This window comes from Falco rusticolus, chromosome 1 (assembly GCF_015220075.1).
Source record: "Falco rusticolus isolate bFalRus1 chromosome 1, bFalRus1.pri, whole genome shotgun sequence".
Taxonomy (NCBI): Eukaryota; Metazoa; Chordata; class Aves; order Falconiformes; family Falconidae; genus Falco; species Falco rusticolus.
Window position 1 is genome coordinate 26,717,829 of NC_051187.1, and position 24,349 is coordinate 26,742,177.

The following is a 24,349-nucleotide window of genomic DNA, read 5'->3' on the forward strand; positions in this document are numbered from 1 at the left end:
CGCTTCTCCCTCCTCTTTTCCCCTCCCTCCTTCCAACGCCCCCCCCCCCCCCCCTTCCCCTCGCATCCTTGGAAGCAACAATTAAGCAGCTCTGGGATAAAACACACTGCCTGCAGGAGCACGGGGGCATTGCTTCAAGAGATGGCAAGGCAGGCAGCTGCACCCCTCCTTCCCGGAGTCCTCCTCCTCTTCTCCATCCTCCCGGCTACTCAGCAAGGAGGTAAGGAAAGAAAAGGCTCCTTCCCCCTTAGCCCCGGCCCGTGCTTTCCCCCTGCTTGCGGGGACCCTCCACGAGGGCCACGGATCGGCCGCTGCCCCCCTTGCAGCCCCCCGGGCAGCCCCACGCCTGCCGCGGCTGTATGTCCCCGAGCAGGGACAGGCAACCCCCCTGCCCTGCCTTGGGGACGTCCTCGAGGGTGGGAGGGCAGTCCCCAGGGTGCCACCACCCCGGGGGGTTCTTTGCCCCCCAGCCGCATGTACCGTGCCCGGGTGGGGGGGAATGTCACCAAGGAGGGTGACACCGGGCAGCCCGGGACTGGCACCGCTTGCATGAAGCACTTGTCAGGGGGAGGCTATGAGGTGCCGCATCCTGGCGAGAGGCTCGGGGACATGCAGGACTCTAGGGGCTTGGGGATATGAGAGGCTCAGGGACACGCAAAGCTTGAGGACACAAGAGGGTCAGGGCCATGAGAAGCTCAGGGACACAAGGGGCTTGGGGACATGCAGGCAGAGCACATGCAGCTGGGGGTAGCTGCCAAGCTGCCATGGGGAACATAAGTGTGAGGGGCCAGGGGACCTGACACCTGTCACCCCCTCTCTGCGGTGGCGGTGTGAGCTGGAGGGGCAGTGGGGGGGGGTGTGCGTCCCGCAGTCAATGTGTGCAAGCTGCTGCGCAGTGTGTGGCCGAGACACAGCCTGCTGGGCTGGTGCAGCTGCAGAGCAGCTCGACCCACCCAAATCGCTCTGGGTGCCTGGGGTGGCCCCTGTACCATCCTCCCTGCACTGATGTCACCATTGTCAGGTCCATCCACCAGTGCATGGCACAGGTCATGGCTCACTGGCGGGCAGTGACAGGGGCTGTGTCACACCCCAGCACATGCACATGCAGCAAACTCGCTGCTGGGGCGGGGAGGCAAAAGCCAGCACAGTTGTGCACATCCCACGGCACCGCGTGACAAAGCTGGAGCCGCCAGCGCAGCAGGTGCCTGCCCACCAGACGGCTTGCGTCTTGTGGTCAGGACATGAGCATGCACAGAGGTGGGGAGAGCAGCTCTGAGAACAGATTTATGGCCTGCTGCACTGGCCAAACAGGGCAAGGGTCTGCGAGATGGGGACAGCATGGTCAGGGATGGGACAGCCACCTCCAGAGAGCCAGGCAGTGCTCGCCCTGTGTCATGCCATGGAGGGTGTGTGATGGGCAGAGCTACCATCAGTGATGGGGTTGGTGCCAGAGCTGTTGTGTGAGGCTTGTCAGCCAGAGAGGACCAAGGACCAGAGGAGGGGAGGGGGCAGGACCCTGTGGACAGGGGAGGGCAGTGCCAGGGCTGCGTGTGGCATCAGGCAGCTTCAGGCTGGGCTACTCCTTGCCCAGGGCAGAGCCCTTAGGGCTCTGCAGCCAGCAGCTCCATCTGCCAGTGCCCTGCGGCTCCCTGCTCTGTCCTGCTGTGGTGGGCTCCAATGACCCTTACCATGGGCTGGTCTGACCCTGGCTGTGCAGGCAGTGTGACCTCAGAGTGGTGCCAGGCCAGGCAGCTGCCTGTAAAGCCAAGCTGCTGTTCAGTGCCTGATCTTGGGTAGCTACAGCTCAGGGTCAAGGTGCTTGGTGGGATGCATCTTAGTCCTGGGCACTCTCCATCTCAGGCAGTGATGTTCTCTGTTGGCTTCCTGAACCACGGTGGCTTTGCTCCCCAGCTCTCAAGCAGTGGCCAGCTGGGACAGTCTCATGAGGACTTTGGGCTCTGGGCGAGATCCTGCAGCAGTTTTTGAGCAGTTTGGGACTGGCGGCCCCACTCCATTCCCTGGCTCAGTCTCCAGGGGTGTTTGCTGGTTTGGGAAGCAGCTCACAGAGGAGGTGGCCCTGGCCCTGGAAATGCTCCCAGTGCTGATGGGGACACCAGAAAATGCTTCCCCAATGGAGAAATGACTAGTATCTCTTCAGCCTGATGTACTGCATGGCGTTGGGTGGGCTGAGCCATGCTCCTTGCCCTGCCAACCCTCGGGGACTGAGATGGGACAGAGGCACAGCCAGGGGCACAGTGTGTGTGGGATGCCAAGGTGCCGTGGGGTGCACCCAGCCTGGAGAGGGCTCAGGGCAGCATCCTCCGGCACCTGCTGCCAGTGCAGCTGCAAACCAGCCTGGCAGGAAGGGGACCCTTGAGACATCCCAGGGTCGAGGGGGAAAAAGGACCCCTGCACACACAGACTGTCCCCCTGAGAGCAGTGTCAAGGGGCTGAGCCCCAGACTTGCAGCAGTTGGCAGTAGTCGGTAAGCTCCCAGCAGCAAGTCAGGATCATCCCATGCTGCTCAGCAGAGTTGTACTGGGCACTGTGGGGATGTGCATGGCTGGATCCAGGCTGCTGCCTGGGAAAGCTGCTGTGTGTTTCTAAGTGCAGCATGTCCCCGCATTTGTAGTGGGACATCTGTCCCTCAGTGCTTCCATCCATCCCTCAGTGCTTCCTGTGCTGGAGCACAGGGAATCCTGCAGGAGCGACACTCCCAGGGGGAACAAGAGGGACACAGGTCCCAGCCCTGCAGGCTCTGGGACCACAGCAGGCAGCTTGAGTGGGTGCAAAGAGGCTGGCACCAGGTGTGCTGGCATCCCAGCCTGGGTACCATGAAGACCCTCTGAGGACACCCAGAGTCCCCTGTGTGCCCCAGGGCCAGTAGTGCCAGTTGTGGGGCTGGGATGGCATCTCCCCTTCCCAGCTGAGTACCTCCCCAAGGCACTGGCCTGCTGGGGTTGCTCCCTCTGCAAACAACTTGCAGGGTGCAGCTTGTCCGCCAGCACTCAGAGATGAAAGCTGAATGCTTGAGGGGGCTGGAGAGGAGCCAGGCTCTCGACAGCAGCCCCTCCTGCTTCCCCCTGAGCTGCTACCAGAGAGCTCGGGCTGGGATGCAACACAGCTTCAAAGTTGCTTGGAGACTGCTGTTTCCAGAACTGATTCTCCCAAGAAAGAAAAACACCAGTGGTGTGAGGGAAGAGGGGAAATATCTGTGGTGGTTACATAATAAACCTCCTCCAGGAGTGGTTGCCCACAAAGTGCAGGGAGGATGGTGAGGTACAAGGTTTGGCTGCCTGGTGAGGGTGTGAGCTCATGTCCTGCAGTGGATTCTCCAGCCTGGTCTTGGTCTTGAAAGCTGTCGAATAGAGAAAACATGTATTTCTAGCTTGTAAAGGAAGCTGCAAGCAGTGGTGTAGGTAGAAATGATGCTGATGATGCAAACAGTGGTCAATCTGAAACAGCACAGGTAGTGCAGACAGAACAGTGCAGAGTGACCTGTGGTACAGAGCTATGTGAAAAAAAGTCTAGTTCCTATAAACACCGGATCCTATTCCACACCAGAACCTGAGTATCTCCAAGTGCCAAACTCTACCACAGCTGGCACACCCTACCACATATGGGTTGCAAATTCTCCTGCCTCTGGCTTGAGAAGACATCCCCAGGGGGAGTGCTGGGGTGCTGAGGGCCAGCCCTGTGCTCTGCAGTCTTACAGCCCAGGAGAAAAGCTGGGAGACAGGAGAAACCCCCCTTCCTGGAGTCCTGCAGGCTTGGAGCAGGGACAGAGGCAGCACAGAGCTCCTTCAGTGCTGAGAGGCTCGTGGCTCAGTTTCCCCTTCCCTGATGTGCCAAAGGAATGCGAGATGGAAAGGCTGAAGGGGGTATGCCTCACCGGGTAGCAGAGCGGAGCTAGGCTATGGGCTCCGGCCCCAAGGAAGGAGAGGGCTGGGTGATGAATGATGAGGCTGAGGAAGGATAGGGACTGGCTGGAGAGCAATGGCCACAGCCCAGTGTGACCTCAGGGAGGCCGTGGTGGCTGCTATCAGCACCTGAGCTGCGGTGGTGCTGCCGATGGGTGGGACTGGTGGTGCTGGGGTGAATTTGGCTGCTGGTCCTCAGTTGGAGAGCAGAGCAGGTCAGAGAGCCCTGTGCCCCCTGGCAGTGCCCACACCGGGGAGCAGACCCCAAGCTGAGATACGGGCACTCCGTCCCCACTGGGATGAGTCCGGCTTTGCCAGCACCACAGCAGTTTGTAAAAGAGCTTCAAGGGAAGTCCAGAGCTGGCCATGTTTGGCAGCAGAGCTGGTCAGGGAGAGTGGCAAGGGAGGGAACAGCCTCCTGCAATGCTCCTGAGAGAAAACCTCACCTCCCCAGAGCCGCATGGCATCCGCAGCCCAGCCATCCCGCTGCCCCCAGCCATCCCGGCTCCTGCCAGGACTTGCTGATCGCCTCTGCCTCCTGATCTGGGCATGGAGATGGTTGATGAACCAGCACATCCCCTGTGATCCTCCAAAAGGTGCAGATGAGCACAGCACCTTGGCCCTGGGATGGTGTTTGAGGGATGCCGAGGGAGGGGGAAGTAACAGTGGCACCACAGTGGGAGCCCCCTGCCAGGGTCTACAGTGTCCAGGAGGGTGACAACAATGAAGGGCAGCTGTGGCTGCAGGCATATGTCACCTGGAGTGTCACTTGGACCTTTCTAGGGTCCCCACACAGCCCAGGAAGGCTAAAAGCCATTGTGCCTTGCCCCAGCTTCCCCAGAGGTCTCTGCCAGGCAGCACTGGCACAGCAGGACAGAGGGATAGGGGACCTCAGCCTGGGTCCCCAGTTGCCTGGTGTCACCCCAGCACTAGGGACCTGGCCTGGCTAAGCACAGCAGGGACCCTCCTGCTTGGTGGGGGAAAGTCACTGGCCCCAGGCATGGGGTTCCTAGCCGGATCCTGGCCATCCTGCCGGCTCTCGCTCCCAGCGGCAGTGGGGCATCCCCTCCCAGCAGGGTGGGTTGGGGAGGGCAGGCGATATGTGGACGCTTGCTCAGAGTTTGTTTGGAAACAGGCAAGAAGTTGGGATTTGTGTTTCCAAGCTGGGGGTGGTGGGGTGGGTGTGGGGTGGGTGTGGGAATGTGTGGGGAAAATGAGCTGCTCCATAAACCCCTGGCTGGCAGCCGGGCTGGGCTGTGCTGTGCCAGAGGGGTGAGCTGGCTGGCCTGAGCGATGACCGAGCACGTGTCCCCTCCACTGCAGGGGATATCAGCTGCTCCAGGGACGGATTCGACCTCCAGCCCCAACAAGGCCCTGGGAGGTGTTTTTTTGGGGCACAGGGCTGAGCCCCACTCTTTGGCATCACTGGGGCATATGGGGGCTGTGTGATGTGTCCCGGCACAGATCCTCTGCCGATGGGTTTGTGGGTGTGTGTCCTGCCAATGCATGTGTCCCAACTTCTCCTGTGCACGCAGAGCCAGACATCCCCCTTGTATGTGTCCTGACACACGTGTGGGTGCATCCTAGCACTGAGTCTCTGTGCGGCTGGGCTGGGGGTCCGTCACAGGTGCCCTGGGTGGTGGGGGACACAGGTGAGCAGGGCTGAGGGGACAGCCTCATCCCTGGCATGTTGCAGTGGGCAAATGTCGGGGTGAAGCAGGGTGCTAAGGAGCACAGCAAGAGGGGACTCCAGAGTTTGCACCACATCTGAGATGGAGATGTGCAGCACAATGTGCCCCCCTCCCTGGCATGCCAGCTCTGCCACCTGTCTGGCACCTGCCTGCACTGGCTGCCCTGCTCAGTCCCAGGGCACCACACAGGCTGTGACGGTGTGGCCAGGGCTGTGCCACTGCACGCACCCAGCTCTTGGGGGTGTGCTGGGTCCCCCAACCCTCACTGAGGTGCTAAGCCTCAGAGCAGGGCAGCAGGTTCTCAGGTCCCAGCCATGTCACCACAGGGTCCCCAGTGCCTGTCCACCCTGAACTCCATCCCCTCTGCCCAGAGCAGGCAGGAGAGCTGGGTGCAGCTTGCCTTGGGGTTGCTGGCCATGGCAGTGCTGCACTTGCCTCTGGCAACCCCCAAATCTACCTGCCAGCCTCACTGCAAGCACTGCCAGCTGTCCTGCAAATCCCACTGCAAACCCCATGGCAACTCCCCCAGTGTCAAAAACATGCTCCAGCGGGAATCGGAGCATCCCTCTGCCTTGCAGCCTCCTTGTGCTGCCAACCCTCCTGTAAGCTGCCACCCCATCCATAGCCCTGATGGAGCAGGGGCGACCACCGAGGAGATGGCTGCCTGGTGGTCTGCAGAAGACACACCTTTGCCAGGGTCCAAATGAGCCAAAAAACATTGCTGTGGTGTCTGAGCATGAGCTCCAGATGTCCTGGAAATTGGTGGGATCTGGGCAGTTAGCTTTGCAGAGATGGGCAGAGGCATGCAGGTGGTTGGGTGTCAGCACTGTCCTCCCAGTCCAACAGCAGTCCTGCTGGCCTGATCTGGCTCTTCCAGCTGGCAGCTCAGCAGGTAAGGCAAGGCAGGGCAGGCAGCGTGGGCATGGGGCAGCCACAGCCAAGCATGCTCAGGATTGACTGGGACCAGTGAGGGCTGTGGGCATGAACTGGGACAGCCTCACCCTGTCATGCATGACCATGCCTGGACCTGTCCCTCCAGAGCCATGTGAAGCTGGAGGTGATGGAGATGGCACTGGTGGTACAGGACAGGTTTTGGGAAGCAGAGCTGGACACCAGCTAGCCTCACTCCATACCACCCCTGTGTCCCTCTGTCCCATGCAGGACCAAGTCCTGCTGACATCTCCACCAAGATGTCCTCTCCGGCTCCCAGTTGGGGCACCTCTAAGCCCCGTCACCACTATCATACTGGGGAAACTGTGGTGTGCAAGAAAAGGCAGGAACCTGCCTTTGAGCCCTGCCCAGGGCTCTGCATCCCACCCCCACCTGCAGAGAGCAGCTCCCTATCCCAGGGAACGTTCCCCCACCCTGACCTGCTGGATAGACTTGGATCCCTGGGGAGATTTTAATGATTATTGTCTCTTCTTGCAGGGGTCCCTGGTGCTATCCCTGGAGGGGGAGTGCCAGGAGCAGGCTTTTTCCCAGGTAAAGGGGTCCAGGCAGTGTTGGGGGGACATCACCTGGCTTGCGGGGATGGGGCAGATGCCTGGGTGGTCCCTGGGTGCCTCTGAGCCAGCATGGAGGGCTGGGGACCTGCCAGCCAGGATCAGGGGCCATGGGGACACACTGTTTGGCTGCTCAGCCCTGGGTGGCTGCACTAATGCCAGCCTCATGGCATGGGGACAGAACTGGTGGCAGTGCCAGGCTTACACTGGGTGTCACTAGCCCAGGGCTGGCACCTACACCTTTCCCAGCCCTGGCCATGGGAGGTGCTCAGAGGTCACAGCCTGTCCCCGATGTTTCAGCCAAAAGCTTGGGGGCATCCTGGGGCGGGGAGGTGCCCCATCCCCTTGTGACCCTCTCTGCCTCCCCATGGACCCCTGGGAGCCTGGCGTGGGTGGATGGGTGGTGGGTGCTCACGGGGATGGGTGCTAAGACTGTGCTGTTGCTTGCAGGTGCTGGGGTTGGAGGTTTGGGAGCAGGTGAGTGCTGATACCCCTTTGCCCAAGGTGTGCAAGGACGGGGAGGGGGGCAGCACCCCCTGAAGAGCTGCCTTGTGGTGAGCAGGGGGTCTGCCACGAGGCTGGCCCCATCTTGCGGGATGCTCAGAGGAAGGGTGGCTCTGACCCCTCTCCACATGTTCTCCCTTAGGACTTGGGGCTGGAGGAAAACCTCTCAAACCAGGTAAAAAGCCTTTCCTTGGTGCTCTTGCCATCTCTGGCCATGCCAGTGGACAGGATATTTCCTGACCCCTGTTGCCCTCATGTTTCTCCCACACGGCCAAGGGGACCCCACCACCACTTTCTGCACTGCCTGGCCACACTAACCCCTGCCAAGCCCCCATAGCCACAGGGGAGCCTTCCTCCCTCATGCCCTGCTTTGGCGCACTCCCTTCTCCCCTTCAGCCCCCACAGACTTCCCTTTTGGGGTGCTTGCTGCCTGCAAACCTGTGCCAAAGCTCCTCAGGACGATGTAAAGCCAGGCAACACTCACTCAGCCCCACTGGGAGCCCATGTCTGTGGGAAGCTGGCAGCACCTCTGCCTGCCTGTGTTCGTGGCTGAGCAGCTTTTGCTGGGGCTCCTGCAGCCGACGCTGGGGTTTGTCTGGCCTAGAAATGAGGGGGTGAGAGGGGCCGTCACCGGGAGAGAGACGAGATGCTTAGCAGGAGGATGCACAGCCCAAGGGCACTGAGCCTGGGGCATGGTGGGGAGGTGCTGGGGCAGCAGGGACTGAATGTACAGGGGGGCAAATCTGATACCAACAGAGATGCCTCATGCCTACCAAGGCCCAGGGACAGATGCTCTTTTAGGTGGAGACCAGGGTCTCCCCTCCCTGCCCAGCCCAGGGGTACCCGCGGCGCCCCAGGGTAGGGGCATGCTGCATCCCCCCGGCCCCCCGAGCCGGCTTGTCTGCGCGGCGGGAGCGCCAGCCCGAGGCGGGGGCCGGCAACCTCCGTTTACTCAGATTTCAGCTCGTGGAAAGAAAAACAAGGCCCTTTATTTCGGCATAATTAAAACCAACCGCGGCGCGGCTGTGAAGCCCCAGCCGGAGCAGTGTCTGTGCCCCGAGCCAAAGGCACTGGAATTTGCGCCTGGAGGGAGCCAGGACTGATTAGCCCCAGATGTTGGAAGGCAGCGCTGGCCCGAGCCAGAGGGGCTCATTCCTCAGCCATAAACATTTCGGCTAGTCCCCTCGTGGCCAGGCAGGGTGGGGGGATGGGTGAGGCAGAAAGGGATGGGATGGGGGACCTGGATGCTGGCACTGGATGCTGGCAGGCATGTTTGTCACCCTTCCCGGTGCCCAGCCCGGAGGCATGCTCCTGTCCCAGGGGGACCTGGTGCAACAGGATGCTCCTGCTCGTCTGGCCCTGGCTGTCCCCCCCACCGTACCTCATCCCACTTCTCTTTCCAGGGGTCGGAGGCCTCGGGGGACTCGGCCCACTTGGCCTGCAGCCAGGTGAGCACAGACCACTGGCTGCCCATGCTCTGGGCTGTCCCCAGGGTGATGTCCCCAGAGAAATACCTTGGGGACAGCATGTGGCTTGTCTCCATTGGGTGCTCTTTGTAGCCTGCCTGGTGGGTCCCATCTGGGCTGGGCACCCTTCCCAGACCCGAGGGACTGGCAGCTGCCAACAGGAAGCCCTGTGGTCTCCCAGCATCATGGCATCAACTGTGGCTGGGTGACCCCAACCAGCAATAGGCAAGGAGGGACCTGGGGTCCCCGCGGGGTCTGCAAGCAGAGGGACAGTGCCTGCACAAGCTGGCCAGCCTGCCACGTGAACCAGTTGGCAGGGACCTGGGAGTCTGCAGCAGCTGATGACACCACAGGGTGCCCTGGGTGGTGCTAGCACAGCTGGTGATGGGTAGGATGTGGATCAGAGCAGGTATTTGAGGGGATGCAGGGAGAAGCTGGTGCAGGACAGGGCAGTGCCTGCTAACCCCTGCCTTGCCCAGCTCAACGCCAGCCCTGGCACTGCTGTGCAGCCCCCCATGGCTCACCATTCCCTGCACCCACTATGGCCGGCATGGAGGGCAGGTTACCTTCTTGCCAGCTGCTTTTTGGGGATGCTCATGCTGGTTATTCTTCCCACAGGTGCTGCGGGTCTCTTTCCTGGAGGTGCCTTTCCTGGGGGCGTCTTCCCAGGCGCTGCCTCTGCTGCTGCGCTCAAGGCTGCTGCAAAAGCTGGTGAGTGCTGGGGGTGTCTGATGCAATGCTGGGCCAGGCAACACTGGGGCTCGGGCAGCCCCCAGGGACTCCTGGTGTTCCCTGGAAGCCTGGTTTAGGAGAGCTTTCCCCATGGAACTGGGGGGCTGTAAGTGGGAGGGTCTGCTTTTGTGGGGATCCCCACCAATTTGGAGGGACCCTAGCACATCTTGGTGTGCCAGGAAAATGACATTGGCCAAACCTGAGCCCTCAGGAGCAGAGGGCACTGAGCTGCCTGGTCTCTGTGCCCAGGTCTGGGGGACTTATCCCTGGTACTGCCTCAGGGTGTCCCCTTTGCCCCCAAGAGCTGCCCTGAGCTTGTCCCTTCCTTTGGCATCACTCCGGCCACCCATAGCCCAGCAGTGGCATCTCACACTGGTGCACTCCTCTTCCCAATGCCTCCAGGTGCTGGCATTGGTGGCGTGGGTGGAGTTGGTGGTCCTGGTGGCCTCGGGGTCTCCACAGGTAGGAAATACCCCTTGTCCAGCATAGCCAGTCCTGGGGCAGACTTGTCCCCATGCCTGCCAGGGTGGGCAGGAGCCGGTGCCTGGGGCTCAGGGGTCTCTGCTGCCTGCAGGTGCAGTGGTACCGGGCGGGGTGCAGCCCGGGGTTGGTGCAGCAGGGAAACCCCCCAAAGTACCAGGTAGGTGCACGGCCCCAAAGCTGGGGCCAGGGCGGGGAATGGCTCTGGCTGCGTGCTCATCCCTGTCTTTCTCTTGCCTGGCAGGTGCTGGGATTCCTGGAGCTTTCCCAGGTGGCGTGCTCCCTGGTGCAGGTGAGCTGGGGGTCCCCACCCCACTGGCAGCACCTCGACCTCTGAGGGTGTCCTCAACTGGTGCCAGCACCCCGGTTTGAGTTGGTAGCCTTGTGGCCAGCTGCACCCTGGGCATTATAACACCACTCCTGCCTGCCCTGCCCACACAGGCAGAGCACCCTGTCCTGCAGAAGGCTGCAAGCAGCCCCATGCTGCCTGCCTGCCTAACGCCCTGCCTGCCCCATCACTGCTGCACCCTGCAGTTTCCAAACCCTTTCCCTGGGGCCATAGTGACATTTCCACCATGCCAAAGGCAGGGGGACCCGGCATCTCTAGGGGCCTTATGCCAAGCTCCACGGGAGCAGGCGGCATCAGCTCTGGGAGAGGAGCTGGCACAGACCACCGGGGCTGGCTTGCCCAGCCAAAGGCAGCATGGGAAGGAGGGGGAGGAGGTGGCAGAGGGGGGAGAGGAATTCCTCACTGCAAAGTAATTTGGGGGAGGAAAACTTGTGAAAAAAAGATGTTTCGACATCGTCAGAAGGAGAAGTGTGTTGCTGGTCAGGAATGTCTTTTCCGTGTCTGAAAACATGTGAGTTATAATGAAAGACATTTGTAAAAAGTAAAAAAAAAAAAAACCCCAAACAAAAAAACCCCACCCCAAACTCAAAAACCCAACCCAAATGACTGCAAGGCCAAAGCACTGCCTGTTGCCCCTGGAGGGTCAGGGCTCAGCGGACAGGACCCTCCCACTCCCCAAAGAGCCCCAGCATGCACGAAGCAGTGCACATCACTGGGGCAGAGAGCAATGCCTGGGCTTGGCTATACCATGGCATGGGCTGGTGCTTTGTGGTCACGAGTGGGACTCACTCATGGGTGCCATATACCCTGCAGGCACCTTGAGCTCCTGTGTCGGCAGCCTGCCCCCTGCCTTGTAAAGCACAGGCAGTCCCAGGAGCAAACCCTTCTCCAGCAGCTCTGCCCGGGGAGTGCGGGGAGGCTGGCATAGGGGGGACCCAGCAAGCCCCTGGGGGATGAGGGTACCTTGTCCCAGGGTACAAGGGTTAGTGCTGAGCCAGAGATGGGTGACAAGGGTTTGGGAGCTGGGTGCAGGGGGCTTGGGTACCAGCAACCCCACAACGTCCCACTGTGCTCACCTGGCCTCTCCGGTCTCTGCTGCAGGTGTCCGCTTCCCTGGTGTAGGGGTGCTGCCTGGAGTACCCACAGGTGCTGGAGTCAAGCCAAAAGGTCCAGGTAGGTCCCCTCGATCGCCTGGAGACACTGGGGTGGAGGGCACATGCAGGACTGGCTCCAGCTCTGCCCTCATCCCCATCCTGCTGGGGCTGGCCCCAGCCCATCCTTTGGGGTTGCAGCCCCACAGGGCACATGGGTGAGCAAAGCTGACCTCCAGCTGAGCCCATGCAGCCCACTCAGATTAGTTTGGACCCCAGAAACCAGCCTTGGCTCATGTGGGTGCCTTTGTGTTTCTGCCTAGGAGCAGGAGCCTTCGCAGGAATCCCTGGTGAGTGTCCTGTCTCTCTCGCCCGTCCTTCTCTTCCTTTCCAAGCCTGTTCATCACAGCCATGGCCTCCACACACCAGAAGATGCCTCAGGGCTTCCCAAGCCACCTGCTGTCCTCTCCCGGGGTGCCCTGGGGCGCTCCCCTCTCGCAAGGACTGGTGGCAGCCTGGGTGCGGGCTCCAGGTGAGAGTCTGCTGTTGGCTTTGCAGGACTGGGAGGTTTTGGAGGTCAGCAGCCTGGTGTCCCTCTGGGGTATCCCATCAAAGCTCCTAAGCTCCCAGGTAAGCTGCCACAGCCAACGGGGCTAGGGGTGAAGGACCCCCAGCAATGCCAGGAGATGGACCTGCTGTTCCCCAGGGCTAAGACGTGGTGCCCCCGGGTCCCCTGGACCTGGCAGTGCCGGTGCTTGCCCTGGGACCACAGGACAGGGCAAGGGACACTGGGCAGGTGTGTTCAGCAGCAGCCCTGCCTATCGCAGCCCCGTGGGCAGCTGCCTGGATGCTGCTGCTGGCCTTGCCCCCAGCCTGTGAGGATGATGCTATGCCTCTCTCCAGCTGTTGTAAGGTAGGAAAGAGTGTGTTCTGGGGACATGCTTTGGGCCAGGCCACCCCAGGCTGTCCCTGCCAGCTCCACCTGGCATGAGGCACAGCCCTTGCAGGGACTGTTTGCTTTCTGTGGCTCCAGAAGTTGTGCCAGGCATTGCTGGGCATTCACCTGGGCCAAAAGTCCTGGCTCAGGGAGGTCTAGCCAAGGCTACCAACAGCAGGCAGGCAGTGGGGATGAAGATCCAGACAGGTGTCTCTCCCCACTGCCTGCCCAGGGAAGCCTGGGGGTGCTCAGCACCCTTTCCTAGGCTGGGCTGCTCCAGGGACATCCATCTCCCAGCCCTGTGCTGGATGCCAGCTCTGCCCATTCCCCAGCCAGCCGTGCCCACACAGGGACAGTGCCAGGATGGACAGTGCCAGGCAGCCAGAACCGGGTGCTGTGCCCTCCAAGGGCCATGCTGCCAGCTTGCTGGTCCCAAGAGCATTCCCAAAGAGGAGGGCAGCCAGGTCTGGGCAGGGGCCTCCATCTCACACTCCTGGGGTGCTGGGAAGTGATTAGATCCACGAGTATTTTCCCACTTGCCAAAACAAATTGCTGCAGGCAGAAAAGCCTTGGCAGTGGGAGCCCACCCCCAGGGAGCAGGTCCCATGCCGTCATGGGCGCTGGCCCCAGCAGCTCTGCTGGCTTCCCCCTGCCGGGGCCCGTGGCCACAAATGACAGCAGAAATGCTTGGCCCACATCAGCTTCCTCCCGTGGAGGCAGAGTTGCACTCATTAGGGCGACTCGGCCCTGCTGCCATCGGATACTGTCTGGCCTCCCTGCTGCAGCCCAACCCCAGACTGCCTTTCATGGGGTGCCTGGTGCGGAGAGCAAACTGCCGGCACATGGCATGGCTGTGCCTGGCTTCATCCCGTGGCGGCCCCACCAGTGGCCTGCAGCCCGGACAGGACGCTGCTGCTGGCTGACCCACTTTATGGGGAACCTTCGTTAAATAAATCCCTTGGCCAGGGAGCACCATCGGTACGTTACAGCTCTTGTGGGGAACAGCAGGACAGTGGTATCTCCAGCTGTGGTTTCAGCTGCTGGGTGCTTCCTGGCACCCTGGTTCTTCCCAGGGTGCTGGGAGATGGCAGTTTGTCACCTCTGAGGGCTTGGAGCTGGCAGTGCGGGGACATACTGGGCTGGCTTTGATGCTGTGGATGGACCCAGGGGCTGTCACACAGTCCTGCATCCTCTGCACTGTAGCCACAGTAAGACTGGGCTGAGAGGGGACGAGGGGACAGCAGGGAAAATAACATTTTCAGGAAAGTCTCCTTTTTGGATGATTTGCTCCAAATGCCCCAGCCATCTCCTGCTCTGTGCTCAGGAGGTGGCCCTGGGGCCACAGCCTGAAGCTGTGGCTGAAATCAGGGTCCCACCCAATGCCATGGGGATGGGGACTGCTCCCCACTGCCTGGCTGTGCTGGGTGGCATCAGTCTGTGTGAAGCCCTTTCCACGCCAGCCAGTGCCCCCATCAGCCCTGAGCCCCTCCAGGAGTGCTGGTGGCATCCTGTGCCAGCGCAGGATGGTGGCACAGCCCTGGGGCGGAGGCTGCTCTCTCCTCCATCTGGAGCTGCTGGGGAGCTGGGCTTGGACTTGGCAGAACCCTTGGAGACCCAAGGGCTTGGCTTTTGACCCCTGGAGTCACCTCCACAGTGTCACCCAGTGCTGAGCTCTTCTGCAGCTTTGGGGTGAGCAAGGAGCTGATGAGGTGCTGCAACAAGGGGGGGTCCCCAAGGCAGGGGATACCCAGCACAGTTCAAGGCTACTGCAGCCTGGAAAGCCCCCATCTTCCAGCAATGCTGCGCTGGCGTGGGACATGGTGGGTCAGGCCGGCAGGGTGAAGGGAAATCTGGTCCCCACGTGCTGGCTGGTGGGTGGGGATAGTGTCCCGTGCCCAAAGAGATGCTTTGCCATGAGCAATCCCGTCCTGGCCACAGGCAGTTGCATCCCTGCCCTGCGTGCAACCCCCTCCAGTGGGAGGGCTTGCTCTACGTGCTGCTCAAGCTGTCCCCATCGGGGATGTGGCAGCCCATCACTCCTCCTCATACTACTGCCAGCAGTGATGGGAGCTCGATGCTGCTGGCTCCCAAGTGCATGGTCCCCGCCGTGTCACGAGCATCTCCATGTTGTCCTGAGTGGTGGGATCCTGCTCTTTCACAAGGAGACATTTATTTCCCTGGCTGCGATGTTCCCACTTGTAATCCCTCCTCATCCCTTCGTGCAGACCTCCTAATGAGGTCACGTTTCAGCAGAGGCTCCCAAGCCCTGATTCCAATTAAAACCTTTAATTTGGAGCTGGCGATGGTGCAGACAGCTGGGTACAGCTCTTGCCGCAGGGCTCCCAGGGGACCCCCTGCTGAAGCAGGGTCACGAGAGGCTGCTGCAAAACTGGCTTTGGGCACCACAGCCCTCGGCACGGGGCTGGGAGTGTGTAGCTCTTTATGGAGACGCTGCTTCCGAGGTGATGGAGAAGAGCACCCCCTGGCTTGGCTCCATCATGGGGGTTTGTATCTGGGAGCATTTACTATCCCAACGGAAGGAGCCTTGAGGGCTGGTGCTGCACAGACAGCTGGCAGAGAGGGGCTACACCGCAGGGCAGAGGGGGCACAGCCACCGGCAGCCAAGTGCTAACCCGCCACCTTCTCTCCTCTCCAGGTGGCTATGGATTGCCCTACAGCACTGGTAAGCTGCCCTACGGTGAGTGCTTGTAGCCCTTGCTCCGCGGTTGTAGCTCCTCATGGCTCTGCTGACTGCTGCCGTGTATGAGGGGCATCCCGCTCCTAGGGTGAGGTGGTCCCTCAGGGATGCCTGTGATGCCTGTGGACCCGGCTGGGAGCAATCGGCTCTCCTGGCACCCTGCGCCAGGGGGCTGGGAGCTGTTAACCCGCAGGCATGCTGTGGCACCAGCAGCAGCTGGCTGGCTGGCTGGCTTTCTGCTGGGACATGTCCTGAGCTGTGGCCAACTCCAGGCAGGGATGTTTGAACTGGCATCTCAACTAGGGGGGAGCTGGCATCCCCCTCCACACCTCTTGATGCCAGAGACAGAGGAGATCCTTTTGGGCTGAGAGTGGCTCCATCTGCCTCATCCCCCTGCCTCAGGCCAGTGCCTGACCTGTCTTTGCCTTTCTGTTTGTGATTGCAGGCTTCGGGCCCGGCGGGATAGGAGCTGGCATCGGGGCAGGAGGAAAGGCAGGGTACCCCACTGGAACAGGTACGCTCCCAGGGTGGAGACTGGCACAGGCGTGGCGGGGGGACTGAGCACCATTGGTCACTTTGCCAGTCCTTGGATGGGATGTTGGGCACTGCCCAGCTGTCTGGTGGCCCAGGGTGGCCGTGTCACCCCAGGGACAGCCTGGAGGGGGCATCACCTCCTAAAGGAAAGGGGGTGGATGCTGACAGGAGGGGCCAGGCCCCAGGGTCCCGGTGGGATGGGGGAGCTGAGGTGGGAACGGTCTCAGGACCTCAGTGGCTGCCCATATCCCTCCCCAGGAGTCGGAGCACAGGCAGCAGCAGCAAAAGCAGCAGCGAAGTATGGTAAGTCACCCTCCGTGGGCACACCCATCCCCCATCTCTCCAGAAGGGCATCTGCTCCCTCCCTCCCTCCCAGGCTGTGGGGATGCTGCTCGTGTCCCCGCATCACCGAACTGATGGTTATGATTTCCACTGCTGCAGGAGCCGGTGTCCTACCTGGGGCTGGCATCCCGGGAGTCGGTGGAGTGGTACCTGGTGTCGGTGTGGTCCCAGGAGCTGGAGGTGAGGTGACAGCAGGGCTTGACCCTTGACCCTGGGGATGAGGGAGGGTCATCTCCCCCTTCCCACACCTCTGACTCTCTACCACTACCCTGGCAGTTGGAGGGCCAGCAGCAGCAGCAGCAGCGGCAAAGGCAGCAGCAAAGGCAGGAGCGTTTGGTGAGTTCCCTGCTGTCTCAGATACATGCTGCAGCTGCCTGAGGGGCCAAGCTTGCTTTCAGGGCACGGAAGAGCTGTACATTGGTGCTGGGGCTGCACAGCTTCGCCACCTGCCCCTCCACCCTCTGCCCCATCTCCTGGGCTGCTGTCCCAGTCCCAGCCCTCAGCCCCAGCATCATCAGCTACTTGCTGGAGCCTGGGGCAATGGAAAGCCACTCTTCTGGAAGGCAGCAAGGTGCAAAACCTCTCCAGGGCTGCAGAGAGGCTTTAACCCCTTGGGGGCAGCTTCCAGCAGCCTGTTGGGAGATCAAAAGCCTGGTTTGCAAAAAGCAGTTTTTTCAGTGATGTCTGTGGGGCTGGCTGGGCCACCTTGCAATGCAGCAGCCTGACACGGGGGCAGTACATCCCCATCGTGCATGGTTTCTCCATAAGAGATGTGATTTTTCTGTGCTGGGCTCTGGCAGGGAGTCCAGGGAAATGGCCTCTGTGACGACCCATCATTTGTTAGTGGAGGGATGCACTTGGTGATGCAGACCTTGCATTTGCTGCTCCCCTCATGGGCTGTTTTGCAGGAGAAAAACAAGTAGCAAATAACCACTCATTGGAGCATCAAAAGGAAATGTGTCAGTCCCAGGAGCAGCTGGGATTTACAACCATGGCCTTGTGAGACCTTGGGGTCCTCAAGCTCCTGGGTGACTGGGTGGGCTCCAGACCCCTGGGTTGGGTGTAGGGAGCTGAGAAGCCCAATCCTGGGCACATCCCAGGTCCCCTGCACAGCTGGTTTGGGAGGTGTGGGGAGCCCACCTCAAAGCCAGATGCCTGGGAGCCTGCCATGACACCAGGGGAGACCATGTCCTCACCAGTGGCATGGGGTGTTCTGGGGTGTGTGTCTCACTGCTCTGCTTCCCTCCAGGACCAGGGGTGGTGCCTGGGGTTGGCGGTGTCCCAGGCCTCATACCCGGCGTTGGCGGTGTCCCCGGCTTGGTGCCTGGTGTTGGAGGTGTCCCCGGGGTGGCAGGTAACTGTTCCCAGGAGCCCTGTCCCCACTGCCTGGCTTTGCAACAGGCACAGGGACTGGTGGCTGAGGGTCTGTCTCTCCCTTGTCCATAGGAGTCGGGACGCCGGCAGCAGCGGCAGCAGCAGCAAAGGCAGCTAAGTACGGTATGTGCTGTGCTCAGGGAGCTCCCAAACAGCTCCCCGGGGACCCTTGCTGACCCTCTCCACCCGTGGCACCCAGGGTGCCCCAGGCAGGCGGGTGTCGCCTGGGGATCACTCCTGATGGCTCATTATGGGGAGGTATCTGGGGACTGGGTGCACCCAGCCCAGCTCCCAGCTGCTGCACCCAGGCTTGGCTTCACCCCCAGAGCAGTACCTTCTCCCTCCATGGGGTTTTTGCAGGCTGCTTCATGGAGGTGAATGGACGAGACCAAACTTGTGTCTTGGGACTTTGTCTGAATTCTTGGGTTTTGTATGAAATCCCTTTTCCTGGCAGCACACGTGACCCAGGGTCTGGTACTTGCACGCTCAGCCTCGCTGCCCAAGTGGGCAGAGATCCCTGGCAGAGGGACCCCTGCCCAGGGTCACTGCCTTCCAAAAACCTGGTGGGATCCACGAAGTGCATCTGACTTGGGTCTAGCAAGACCCAGATGCCCAGCAGGCATAACCACACCCAAGGGAGCTCCAGTATCCAGCAGAGTGAGGGATGTGGCCAAGCAGCAACGAAGCTGGGAGCCCTGGCACAGAGAGGAGGAAGGGCCCTGAGGCTCCATACAGGGCTGGAGGATCCATGTGCTGCTCCAAAAGGCAGTGCCAGAGGTTACATGCCAGGTTCCAGGCATGTATGATGATATTGCATCAATACTGCAGAGGCTTGGGAGTCCCCTGGGAGCAGCCATGCTTGATGGCTACTTTCCTTCGGGGGCTAAGCTGTTGCCGGCCATTTCTTCTATTTCTCTTATACATCATGTATAAAAAACCCCCACTACGTGCCCAGGAAAGGATGGGATTTAGGGAGAAACTTGGCAGTGACAAGTTAATGAGTGTGTGCTCTGTGCTGGGGTGCCAGGCACCTGCTGAGCAGGAGGCCATGAGGACAATGCGTCTGGCACTCAGCCCTTCCAAAAGTGACCTGATGCTTGTCCCTGTGGCAATAACAAGTGCCAGCAGGTCAAGGCTGTCACTTCCTGGGCAGCTTCCCAGTCTGGCCAGTACCCAGGGCACTCAGCTGTTCCAGGCAGCTACTGGAGACCATCAGCCATTTCTTCTCTATGGCCTGTCTGGCTGCAAGGCTTGATGTCCCCATGATAAGGACCATCTGGAGCCCTCTGTGATGATGAGGATCATCATGGTCCACTGTGCTGGTGACTTCCCAGCCTCTCTCTTACAACAGCAGATTTCCCATCCTTGCTGGGGCCTTTTGGGAGACGTGGGACCAGTCCCTCCCTTGCACCGCTGTGCATCTCTCCTGTGATGAGGTGGTGGGGTGCTCTTCTCACCATGCCATGGTGACAAGAGCAGACTATGATGAGGTCTCACCTTTCAGCTGTTGCTGTGACGAGATCTAACTTCTTCCCTCTTGTTGCCTGCAGGAGCTGGTGTAGGTGTCCCTGGCATCGGTGGTGTCCCTGGTGTTCCTGGCATCCCTGGTGTCCCCGGTGTGCCTGGTGTACCTGGTGTGCCTGGTGTGGCTGGGGTTCCTGGCGTGGTGCCTGGTGTTGGAGGTGAGTGGATAGGCTGGCATGAGCCGATGGGGTGGTCGTGGCCTCGCCGCTCCCCTGACTCTCTTCCTTCTGTCCCCATAGTGGGTGGCCCAGAAGCAGCTGCGGCGAAGGCTGCAGCAAAAGCCGCAGCGTACGGTGAGTCACTGTCATCCTTTCCCAGGGAGGGATGCTTGCAGGGTGCGGGGCACTGCTGGCTCTGTGGATGGCGGGGTGGTCAGCAGGGCCCCTGCCTACAGAGCCTGCCTGCTTGGCCACATCCCTGAACCTCCCTGTAGGTGCAGGGCGTGTGCCCGGTGTCGGTGTGCCCGGTGTCGGTGTGCCTGGAGTTGGCGTGCCCGGAGTTGGTGTGCCTGGTGTCGGCGTGCCTGGTCTGGTGCCTGGAGTCGGAGGCATACCAGGTGAGATGGTGTCTAAGGGATGCTTGGGATGTCCCCAGATGTGCTGATTGAAGGGTACTGACATGGCCATCATGGTCCATCACTGCCCCTCATGCGCTCCCTCTCCCACAGGTGTCGGAGGTCCAGCAGCTGCTGCTGCTGCCAAAGCAGCCGCCAAAGCAGCCAAGTACGGTAAGCCAGGGTCTCTCCGGGTTATCCCATATGTCCTGCCTCCTACTGCCTCCTCACCCCAGGCTGCTCCCCTTGCCAGGGATGAGGCCCGGCACTGCATGGGATCCCGGTGGGCTGGGGCGAGGGGTGAGCTCTCCGCAGGGCTCTATGTGGAGTGAGGCCCTGGCTGTGTCAGGGGGTGCTCTCCAGAGAGCTGGTCTGCATGGAGAATCCTAAGTTCACTCTCCATATAACTTCTCATACATTACTCCATCTACCCTCCCATAGAAGACCCACCCATCCCATCGCCAAATGGTTACATCAATATCCATCGGTCCACTCAGCTGTCCATCCATCCATACCTGAATCCATCCATCCATCTCACCATCCACCCATCCATCCACTCACCTATCCACTCCACATCCAGCCAGCCACCCCAGCATCCATCCACCTCATTGTTTATCCATCCATCCATCCCATCCATCCCATCCTATCCATCCACCCACCCCAGCCTGCCATGCCTTTTCAGGAGGCTCCTTCCACCATCTCTCTTCCTGAGCTGAAGCCCAAATCCTTCCCTCTCTCCTTGCAGGAGCAGGTGGCCTGGCTCCCGGCGTGGGTGGCCTGGCTCCCGGCGTGGGTGGCCTGGCTCCTGGTGTAGGTGGCCTGGCACCTGGAGTGGGTGGCCTGGCACCTGGTGTTGGAGGTGTCCCAGGTGAGGAGGAGGAGGAAGGTGGGTGGTGGTGGCAGGCTGGCTGGGGCAGGGGCAGATCTGGTGCAGGACAAGCATGAGGAGGATCTTGGTGGTCTCCAGTAACTCATGGCCATCCCTTGGGGAATGCAGACAAGGTGGGAGGGATGGGGTCTGTCCAGCGCTGCTGGAGAGGACCCACCGAGAAACACTGAACCCCTCTTGCTGTGTCTGTTCAGGGGTCGGAGGTCCAGCCGCAGCAGCAAAAGCAGCAGCAAAGGCAGCCAAATTTGGTGAGTTGGCCAGAGAAGCCCGTTGCTCACGGCTCAGCCCACAGCAGGCAGCTCTACCTGCCCAGTAGGCATCTGGGGTCTCCCTGTGAGCCCTGCTGTGGCACAGACTGGTCCAGGGGGAGCTGGGGGCCTTCAGTGGTGGGCACTCCACAACAGACAGATCATGCCACAGGAGTATGAACATCACACAGGGATCACCCCCATGCTGCCTCACACCCTCTCTCCACAGGTGCTGGTGTTGGAGGGGTGCCAGGTGGGGTGCCTGGTGTTGCTGGAGTGCCAGGAGTGACGCCTGGTGTTGGTGTTGTGCCCGGGCTGGTGCCGGGTGTGGGGGTACCCGGCACTGGCATCCTCCCTGGGGCAGGTAGGTGCTTCATCACACCCTAGTCGGGGACCTGCTTGGGGACAGCAATCGCTGGGGATGCTAAAAGTCACCAAGCTATGTGGAGGGATGCAGGTGGGATGGGGGGTAGTGGCACATGGAAGGGGTGCAGGGGTGACTGTCCTAACCGTGGTGTCCCCATTTGCTTTGCAGGCATCCCCCAAGTAGGAGTGCAGCCTGGTGCTAAACCTCCCAAATTTGGTACGTAGCTCTGTCATGCTGCCCCATGTCCATGTGGGTAGTCACTGGCCATCTTCCTCATGTGGCTGTTGGGGTGCTGGCCTTGCTTCATGTCCCCTGTGTGCCCCCTGGTGCCCTGGTGGAGGGTGGGCCAAGTGTGGGAGGTGGCGTGTTGTCACCCATGGGTGCAAAGTACCACCAGGGCCCCCTCCTGTGGACTTGCTGAGGACATTTTTCTCCCACTGTGCATTCCCTGCAGCAATGCATCGTGCAGGGGGGTGAGTCCCCTCTGGGTCTCCTTGGTCTGGGTGATGTGAGATGGATGCCAGCGACACCCAGGATGGGTGTCAGGGCCACCCCAGCTGGTTGAGAACTGGCTGAGGGTGCCCCAAGCTGTTGGTGCCAGGCTGCGGGGGGACGGGGGTTAATGGGCTCTCTCTGGCAGGTGTTCCCGGGGCTGGAGTCCCAGGAGTCGGCGGCATCCCAGGTAGGTGCTGGTGGGAGCTGAGCCCAGGCAGTGGGGATGTGCAGGCAGAGGGATGCTCTGCCAAAGCTGGGGGGAGTGAGGCTGCCCGAGGAAGGACAGCCACATGTGGCGCTGGGTGAGGAGTAGATCACAGATCTATAGATGATGCTGCCCGTCCTCACTGGTGCTCACCCAGGATCCCCCTCATAGGTGGCCTTGGAGTCGGTGGGCTTGGAGCTGGTGGCCTTGGAGTCGGTGGGCTCGGTGCTGGTGAGTGATGCTGGCCCTTAGCATCAGGACTTCCAAGGGCTGGGGTGCAGGGAGCGGAGTGGCAGTAGCATGCTAGCAGAGTGCCAAAAAGGAGAGAGGATGTAGGGGATGCAGGGTTGCTTTTGTCTGCTCCAGTGGCGGCGCAGTCCCACCCCACACTGTCACTGTGCCCTGTGCCCCATCTTGTGTCCGCTGCCTGCCCTGCTCCCGGGGTATGATCAGAAAGGAATGCCATCACCCAGCAGGTACTGAGGGCCATAGCACCAGCATTGCCCATGCCATGGGGACAGGGCACGGTACTGTACATTGTCCCCAACATGTGGAGATGCTGGTTCCTGCCTGGGGACCCTCTGGGCTCATAGCAGAGTCTGGCTGCAGCCCACGGGGCAGCGAGCCCCAATGGGGTCTGCACTGATGCCCCTCTCTGACACAGGGATCTTGTATCCAGGAGCTGTTGGGAAACCTCCCAAGCCAGGTAAGGAGCAGGGGCTGTTCTGGCTGGGGATCTGGAGCGGTGACCCCCATCCCTGTCCCCAAACTGCCTGTCCTTATCAGGGCTCTCCCATTCCACAGGTTTTGGTGCTGGGGGGCTGCAGCCAGGTTTGGGGCTGGGGTGGAAGCATGTCCCTTACCATGCTGTGCTCATCCCCGCTTGCTGTCCCCACTCTGCTGCCGTCCCCTGCTGGGCACGACACTGTCCGGGAGGGCACCCTGAAGCCAGACGGGTGCCATGGTGCAGACAGGGGCTTTTGCAGGAGCTGTCCCTGCAGTGAGGAAGGGTCCTCAGCCAGAATGTCCCCAGCTAGGCAGGGCTAGGGTAGCACTGCTGTCACAGGCTGTCACTGGCTGTTGCTTTTTCCCCAGGAGCTGGAGTTCCCGGCTTCGGCGTATCACCGATATTTCCAGGTACCATACCCAGCTCGGCACCTTGGCACACACCTGGGGCGCATCTTGCTCCCTGGCTGATTCACGGAGACATGCACAGCCCATGGAACATGGGGACATGGCCGTGGCCTGGGGGGGGACCCAGGGAGCTGATCCGGGGGTGCTTGGCTGGGGGTTGCGGGGCAGAGCAATGTGGGTCCCGGCTGAGTGCTGAGGGCTTTGCTCTCCTTTCAGGTGGGGTCGCTGGCCAGCTGGGATTCGGTGGTGAGTGTCCATCCCCCAAGTCGGGCATTTTTTGGGGTGGGGGATGCATATCTCCCCAGCACCCAGCAGCCAAGTGGGGTGGGGGTCCCACTCACCCTGCTCTGCCTCCCCCCTACAGGGAAGCCCCCCAAGCCCTTCGGAGGAGCTCTTGGTGCCCTGGGCTTTAGAGGTAAGTGCTGCCGCCTAGTGACTCCCACCTGCTGGGGCCGGCTCCTGCACCCCGCCCCCCACCGAGAGGTTCGGGGGGTGCAGGGGGGGGCTCACCCTGTGCATCCCCCCCAGGTGGCGTGGGCTGCGCACAAGGGAAGTACTGCGGGAGGAAGCGGAAGTAACCACTCACCATCACTGATGACCTCATGAACTTTGGTGCTACTGCATGGTCCAGAATGTACATCCCAAGCAAAGCTGAGACACCCCCCCTCCCCAAAACCCTGGACCCCCGCTCCCATCGCGGGGCCATTCCCGGTCCCACATTCCCAGGAGGGACCCCGTGCCTCTGGCAGCACCTGTCCCCCTGCCAGCCCCTCTGTCCCGGCAGGGAGTGCGGAATAAACTGCGGGGAGCAGCTGTCCCCCTTGGTGCTATCGCTCCCTGCGGGATTTGGGAGGGTCGTGGGGTGTCACAGCCCCCGCCCCCCCCCAGCCCCAGAGTTGACCCCACAGGGGGAGGGGGCAGGATGAGGCGTACCTCACATTGGAGGGAGGGAGGGAAGGGGGTCCCAGCGGCAGGGAGGGATGTCCCCATCGGCCTGGCCTCCCCCCACCCCAGCCAGTCCCCACACTCCCCCCGGCCTGGGGGGGGCGCAGGCAGGAGGGGCTCTGTCCTGTCATGTTACTCACTTTGCTATAACTGGGTAGGACGCCCTATACGGAGGGACTCGCTTCCAACAGACTAATAAAGGACAAGTTTTTAAAGGACTCTGGCTCTCTTCTGTGTCCCTGACCCCTCTGTGGTGGTGGCAGTGACAGGTGACCCAGGCCAGTGGGTGGCACTGCCCCATGTCCTGTGCCCATGGGTCTGCCTGAGCCTGGGGATGCCCTGGGTCCTTGGTCCAGGGATGTGGTGTGG

General features: G+C 61.2%; 1 protein-coding gene across 1 annotated transcript; it reads left to right on the top strand.

Annotated features, from left to right (window-relative positions):
• Positions 1–39: 39 nt before the first annotated feature.
• Positions 40–24,198, top strand: ELN (elastin). Its single transcript, XM_037375208.1, has 35 exons — positions 40–220; positions 7,040–7,093; positions 7,564–7,590; positions 7,760–7,792; positions 9,021–9,065; positions 9,702–9,794; positions 10,218–10,277; positions 10,390–10,455; positions 10,540–10,587; positions 11,746–11,817; positions 12,059–12,085; positions 12,294–12,365; positions 15,329–15,370; positions 15,816–15,884; positions 16,163–16,207; positions 16,346–16,426; positions 16,523–16,582; positions 17,496–17,600; positions 17,693–17,743; positions 19,171–19,302; positions 19,384–19,437; positions 19,578–19,700; positions 19,812–19,871; positions 20,443–20,565; positions 20,781–20,834; positions 21,064–21,198; positions 21,370–21,417; positions 21,842–21,883; positions 22,073–22,132; positions 22,566–22,607; positions 22,706–22,732; positions 22,997–23,038; positions 23,252–23,281; positions 23,400–23,450; positions 23,564–24,198. The coding sequence occupies exons 1-35, from the start codon at positions 142–144 to the stop codon at positions 23,611–23,613; spliced, it is 2,202 nt and encodes a 733-aa protein (XP_037231105.1). The 5' UTR covers positions 40–141; the 3' UTR covers positions 23,614–24,198.
• Positions 24,199–24,349: the final 151 nt, after the last annotated feature.